The sequence below is a fragment of the Grus americana genome (genome assembly GCF_028858705.1).
Source record: "Grus americana isolate bGruAme1 chromosome 27 unlocalized genomic scaffold, bGruAme1.mat SUPER_27_unloc_1, whole genome shotgun sequence".
In the NCBI taxonomy this organism is placed as follows: domain Eukaryota; kingdom Metazoa; phylum Chordata; class Aves; order Gruiformes; family Gruidae; genus Grus; species Grus americana.
The window spans coordinates 226160-233286 of NW_026561291.1; the positions used below are offsets into that span (position 1 = coordinate 226160).

General features: G+C 54.7%; 1 protein-coding gene across 1 annotated transcript; it reads left to right on the top strand.

Annotated features, from left to right (window-relative positions):
- The first annotated feature begins 5511 nt into the window (after nt 1-5511).
- Nucleotides 5512-6501, top strand: LOC129200034 (olfactory receptor 14A16-like). Its single transcript, XM_054811290.1, has one exon. It carries the CDS (start codon nt 5512-5514, stop codon nt 6499-6501), a length of 990 nt encoding a protein of 329 aa, XP_054667265.1.
- Nucleotides 6502-7127: the final 626 nt, after the last annotated feature.

A 7127-nucleotide genomic window follows, 5' to 3' on the forward strand; every position in this document is an offset into this window, starting at 1 on the left:
CCAGGGGCACCTCTGTGTTGGCAGGTCTTAAGGAGAAGAGCAGATCAACCCTGAAGGCACCACAAAGGTGAATGCTTTCTCTAGTCTGAGGTGGGTTTATTAGGTACCTTGAAAAACCTTTATCATCACTCACTGTGATGCTGTAGGAGTGTCTGTCTCCTGTGCAAAAGTAAAAGCTCCATTACCATTTCCATCTACCATCACAGCTGGAATGTGGAAGCACTGACTCTGGGAAGCACCTTTCTTTCCATGTATCCATTGCCTTGATGTGCTTCTTGAAATGTGCCCTGTGGAATGTCCCAGTGGTGATGCGGAGCTGGTAAAAGCCTGGACATCCTCAGCACCCTCTCAAAAGTACAAAGACTCTGCCCTGCCCTAACAGGGGTTTCTTCTTCCACCCAAAGCTTCTCCCTGCAGTTGCATGGGGAGCTCTCTGAGCAAGCTGAGAGTTGACGCTTGAAGGCAGAATATTCCCCTGGTATGCAGGGACCCTGTGGTGAAGGACAGCCCCGGGCACCTCCAGCTACATGCTGTAGCTTCACAGCTATTCAAAATTGCCTAAAAATAGCCCCCTACTTACAGATCGCATAAGCTGCGGGTTGTGTCAGCTTTAGGAGATAACTCCAGGAACTACAGCTGCATTGCCCTGCACCGAGAGACTTACCATGTCAAGGGCTCTCAAGATTTCTCTTCTTTTCAGATCTCAGTCATCCTCCTAGTCCTGATCGCCTTTAAGCTCTTCATCTGCCTTGCTCATCTCCCTGAGATACCCTGGCAGAGCCCTCAGCACTGCTGTGCTCTGCAGAGGAGCTGCTCCTGGCCAGAGATGTCTCTCTGCAGCACAGCCCACTTGCCATGAGCTCCCTTTGTCCCAGGAGAGCAGCATCAGAGGACCAGCCCAAGGCGGCATGTTAATGACCCCTCTGGTGGGTTTGGGGATGAGTCCATGAAGCTCAGGCCCTGAGAGGAAGCTGATGAAACCTCTCCAGAAGTCACAGTGCGATGCAAACTCCACAGTTTCTTGGAGCATTAATGGGTCCCCCTGAGGGCCATCCCTGACAAAGCAACTCTGGGGCTGGTTAGAGCAGGCAAGTGGAGGCAGTGATGACAGGTAGGCAAAGGCAATGGCAAGGTGGCTCTGATGCTGAGTAATCCTGGATGTGTTTTATAAACCCAAAGGGCCAAGCTGTGACCCCCAGCCCCTGGGAGGGGAGGTCCTGTCCCACACACAGGGCTCAGGGCTCTTCCTGGGGCAGGGTTTTGTGGGGACATGGCAGAAAGACCTCAGCTCTGTTGGGAGCTTTCAACTTTGTCAGCTCCCTTGACCATCTCCACCACAGGTTGTCCTATGGTGTCGTATGCCTGCACCTGTTTCCCTGAAGGCTGTGGACATCCACTGTGCTTACCAACCTTGCTATCACTTGAGCATCTTCCTACCCTTACTGATATCTCTCCATCCTCATGGGCTGTTTGTTGAAATACAAAGCTTTGGCTAATCCAGACTCTTTCTGGGTGGCCTCTTGTACCACAGCACTGGGCCTGTTCTATGAGCATTGCGGGGACTGCAGGGAGCCACACTGGGAGCACTGGGGAAACACTGGGAGCACTATCACTGCACTGGGAGCTGTACAGGAAGTACTGGGGAGATATCCGGAGCACTGAGGTGAGCCAGTAATCAGCCCAGAGAGCACTGGGAGCACTGGTGTGGCACTGGGAGAGGTAGTGGGAGCACTTGGGTGAGCTAGGTGAGGCACTGGGACCATGGCAGCCACACTGGAGAAGCACTGTGGCATCACTGGGAGCACTGGGAGTGAGCCAAGGAGCCACAGTGAAAGAACTGGGGTGGCAGTGTAAGCCATACTGGGAGCACTGGGGTGGATTTGGGAGCACTATGGCTGCACTGGTAACACTGGGGCGGCAGTGGGAGTACTGAAGAGACCCAGTGAGTGGCAATGGCGCAGCACTGGGAGCACCGAGGGGAGCCAGGGAGCCACGCTGGGAGCACTGGTGTGGAACCAGGAGCACTGCAGGGAGTCAGGGAGCTGCTCTGGGAGTACTGGGGCAGCACTGGGAGAACCGGGCCAGCACTCTGATCCTCACTGGCAGCACTGGAGTGTCACTGGGAGGACTTCTCACCTCTGTGCCTGGCAAGATCATGGAGCGGATCCTCCTGGGAACTGTGCTCAGGCACAGGGAAAACCAGGAGGTGATTGGTGACAGCCACCATGGCTTCACTAAGGGCAAATCCTGCCTGACAAAGTTGGTGGCCTTCTACGAATGGGGTTACAGTGTTGGTGGATAAGGGACGAGTGACTGACATCACCTACCTGGACTTATGCAAGGCATTCGACACTGTCCTGCATGACATCCTTGTCTCTAAATTGGAGAGACATGGATTCGATGGAGGGACCACTCGGTGGATAAGGATGGATGGTCACATTCAAAAACTTGTGGTCAACGGCTCAATGTCCGAGTGCAGACCAGTGACGAGTGGTGTTCCTCAGCGGTTGGTATTTGGACTGGAACTGTTTAACATCTTTGTTGGTGACATGGACATCTGGATCGAATGCAATCTCAGCAAGTTTGCCGACAACACCAAGCTGTGTGGTGCATTCGACACGGTGGAGGGAATGGATGCCATCCAGAGGGACCTTGACAGGCTGGAGAGGTGGGCCCCTGTGAACCTCATGAAGCTCAACAAGGCCAAGTGCAAGGTCCTGCACATGGGTCGGGGCAATCCCAAGCACAACTACGGGCTGGGTGCAGAATGGATTGAGAGCAGCCCTGAGGAGAGCCTTGGGAGAGCCCTGAGCCTTGGGCGTGTTGGTGATGAGAAGCTCAACATGAGCCGGCAATGAGCGCCTGCAGCCCAGAAAGCCAACCATGTCCTGGGCTGCATCAAATGCAGCGTGACCAGCAGGTCAAGGGAGGGGACTCTGTCACTCTTCTCTGCTCTCATGAGACCCCACCTGCAGGACTGCGTCCAGCTCTGGGGTCCCCAGTACAAGAAAGATATGGAGAGATATCAGTAAGGGTGGGAAGACGCTCAGGTGAGACCCAAGTTGGAAAGCAGGCTGGGTGTCAAGAGCCTGCAGGGAAAGAGGTGCAGGTGTGGGACACCGTAGGACATCCTGTGGTGGAGACATCTGGGGGCAGTGGTAAGGCTGAAAGCCCCCAACACAGCCAAGGTCTTGGTCTGCTGGGCTGTGGCTGTTCTCTCTGCAGGGGATGCCTGTGAGGAGACATCTTCTCATTAGAGCACCAGGACTTCATCGCCCCCTTGTCACAACCTGTGAGCCTGAGAAAGAGTGTGTGGTAGTCCTGCTCTAGGCATTGCACATCCCCACATCACACTGGCCCAGGAAGAGCCCTGAGCCCTGTGTGTGAGGGACAGGGTCTCCCCTCCCAGGGGCTGGGGGTCACAGCTTGGCCCTTTGGCTTGATGAAACACACCCAGGATTACTCAGCATCAGAGCCACCTTGCCATTGCCTTTGCCTACCTGTCATCACTGCCTCCACTTGCCTGCTCTAACCAGCCCCAGAGTTGCTTTGTCAGGGATGGCCCTCAGGGGGACCCATTAATGCTCCAAGAAACTGTGGAGTTTGCATCGCACTGTGACTTCTGGAGAGGTTTCATCAGCTTCCTCTCAGGGTCTGAGCTTCATGGACTCATCCCCAAACCCACCAGAGGGGTCATTAACATGCCGCCTTGGGCTGGGCCTCTGCTTCTGGTCTCCTGGGACGGAGGGAGCTCATGGCAAGTGGGCTGTGCTGCAGAGAGACATCTCTGGCCAGGAGCAGCTCCTCTGCAGAGCCCAGCAGGGCTGAGGGCTCTGCCTGCAGGCACCGAGGGGAGAACAGCGAGGCAGAGAGAGCTTAAAGGCAGTTGGAAATGGGAGGCTTGCTGAGAGCTCAGGGAGAGAGAAATCTTCAGAGCCCTTGACACGGTAAGTCTCTGGGTGCAGGGCAATGCCGATGCGGTTCCTGGAGGCATCTCCTCAAGCTGGCAGAGCCCACAGCTCCTGGGATCTGCCAGGTGGACTCCCTGTGCAGAGGCAAGTTTGAGTGGCCGTGAATGCAGGTGTGCAGGCAGGGGTGCCCAATTGTGTCCTGCAGAGCAGGGTCCCTGCAGCCCAGGGGCTGTGTGCCGGGGCAGGGACCCTGCCTTCTGCCAGGGTCAGCCCTCAGCCTGCCCGGGGAGCTGCCCAGGGCACTGCAGGGAGAAGCTGTGGGTGGAAGGAGCGACCCCCTGGAAGGGCAGGGCAGGGTCCTTCTGCTCTTGAGAGGGTGCTTTGTTTGTGAGGGCTGATTACAGCTTGAGATTGCCCCTGGGACATTTGCCATGGCACTTCTCAAGGAGCATTGAGGTCCCCTTGGGCAGTGCCCTGCTGCCAGGAGGGGTCTGCAGGGCAGAGCTGAGCACACAGAGGGTGGGATGGGCTCTGTGAGCAGGGACAGGGAGGAGAGGTGTGGGCAGAGCACCAGCTCCTGGCAGGGACAGCTCCAGGCAGCAGAGACATGGGCAGGGAGTGGGAGGAAACTGCAGCCAAGCCCTGGGCTAGGCTGCCTTCAGGCTGCTCTCTTGTGGTCCCTCACTCTAGATGTCTGCTGGGCGTTGTCTGCTGAGCAATGAGCTGACTCTGCCTTTAGGACATGCCATCTTCAGGACATCGGACTGTCTGCTTTGCCTGTGCTGCTGGGCTTGGCAGCTGCCCCAGAAGAGCACGGCTGTGCTGTAGGATCCCAGGGAGTGCTGAGCTTTCCCTTGGAGGTCAGTTCTCTCCTCTCAGAGGCCTTTGCTTCCCTCTGAGAGGGGCTGTGTCCTTCTCTCTCAATCACAACTCCACCTCTGGGCTGGGAAAGAGAAGAGTTTGCAGATCTGCCCTTTGAATCATGACTCCCCTGCTCTCCTTAGTGTCTTTTGGGGGGGATTATTTAAAAGTAATTTCTGTTTGTCATCATCTTCAAGGCAGCAGAAGCAACAGTGCAGGGCAGCTGGGTGACAGTCTAATGGACACTGCATCTCTCCTGACTCTGCACTAAGCTACAAAGAGCTGAGCCTTTTTGCCTGTCCTGTCTCAAAACTCTTCCCATTTTCCATTATGAAATGAGCATTTCTAACCCTCAGAAGAATATTCCCAGATGTGATTGTGGAAAATGAAAACACAGAAAACACTTATATTAGCATGCTAAGCCTCTCTTCTGCAGCCCACACTCTTCTGAGTTGTGAGATCAGAGATTGAATTTTTCCAGTAAATGTGGATTGCATCTGACATGGGTTTTGAATATTGGAGCTGTCACAAACCAGCTCCATGTACCCACTACAGCTGAGCACAGCTGACTCCTCAGCTCCTCACAACACACTCAGCCAGCACAAACCAGAGAAAGGAAATGTATTTCAACTGGGAGGTGTTTCTGTGAAAAAGAGAGTGGTTTTGCTCAGTGGATTCTGTCCTAACTTTTCCCTGTCCTTTCGTTATTAGAACTGGCCCCCATGCGAAGAAACAGCAGATGTCCAATGGCAGCTCCATCACTGAGTTCCTCCTCCTGGCATTCGCAGACACACGGGAGCTGCAGCTCTTGCACTTCTGGCTCTTCCTGGGCATCTACCTGGCTGCTCTCCTGGCCAATGGCCTCATCATCACTGCCATAGCCTGCGACCACCACCTCCACACCCCCATGTACTTCTTCCTCCTCAACCTCTCCCTCCTCGACCTTGGTACCATCTCTATCACGGTCCCTAAAGTGATGGCCAACTCACTCTCAGACAACAGGTCCATCTCCTATGCAGGATGTGCTGCTCAAGTATTTCTATTTTTCTTCTTGCTTGGAGCTGAGTACGCACTTCTCACTGTCATGGCCTACGATCGCTACATTGCCATCTGCCTACCCCTGCACTACGGGACCCTCCTGGGCAGCAGAGCTTGTGTCCACATGGCAGCAGCTGCCTGGGGCACTGGGTTTCTCAATGCTGTGCTGCACACGGCCAATACATTTTCTATACCACTCTGCCATGGTAATACTGTAGAACAGTTCTTCTGTGACGTTCCCCAGATCCTCAAGCTCTCCTGCTCAGACACCTACCTCAGGGAAGTTGGGCTTCTTATTTTAAGCTGTTTTTTAGGTTTTGGCTGTTTTGTTTTCATTGTGCTGTCCTATGTGCAGATCTTCAGGGCTGTGTTGAGGATCCCCTCTGAGCAGGGACGGCACAAAGCCTTTTCCACGTGCCTCCCTCACCTGGCCGTGGTCTCCCTCCTTGTCAGCACAGGCATATTTTCCTACCTGAAACCCCCTTCCATCTCCTCCCCATCCCTGGACCTGGTGGTGGCAGTTCTGTACTCGGTGGTTCCTCCAGCAGTGAACCCCCTCATCTACAGCATGAGGAACCAGGAAATCATAGATGCCCTGTGGAAACTATTTGAATACAATCTACTTCAGATCAAGAAGACCCCCATTATCCCACCAGGGCTCCCTCTGTATTTCAGGAAAAGCCAGGAGTAGCTTTTCTTCATATGGGTCTGTATTTTTTTGTGTTCTTCTTTTCTCCTTAGGATTTTTATTTATTTTATACCTGTGATATTAGTATTCTTTGCCTGTTACCTCTTTTTACTTGACCCAAACACCTCATGTACATATGGGTCCAGGCTGCCTGTCTAGATAAACTCCATGGAGAAAGCAGTGGGAATTCTCTCAGCTCCCATCTCTGCACATCTCCTCTGGAGCTGGGGGAGCAGCCCCAGCATGCAGGAGGGTGCAGGAGCCAAATGCCCAGCTGCCCCATGGAGCAGCAGCCTGGGTTGCCTTGGGGCTGCCCCTCGCTGCCTCAGCGGGCACTCCCTGTCCGCTGCCTTCACGTCGGGGCTGCTGCTGCCCTGGAGCCATGGCCAAGGCCAGCAGCAGGACACGGCCTGGACAGGGCTGCTCTCTCCTCCCTTCCACACTGTCCTGCTGTGTCCTGGCATTGCTGTTACCCCCAAGGTCTCGTGTAACTTGTGACAGTCCTGCTGTCTCTACAGTGGCATCCCTGTGCCTGAAGGCAGGAGCAGGCCATGTGGAGCAGCGTGCCAGAGCTGGCCTCTCTGCTAGCACCACCATAACCACAAGGGCTCCTCAGGGCAGGGCCAGAA

Coding starts and splice junctions, on each gene's coding strand:
- LOC129200034 (XM_054811290.1), top strand. CDS start 5,512: ATGTCCAATGGCAGCTCCATCACTGAGTTCCTCCTCCTGGCATTCGCA.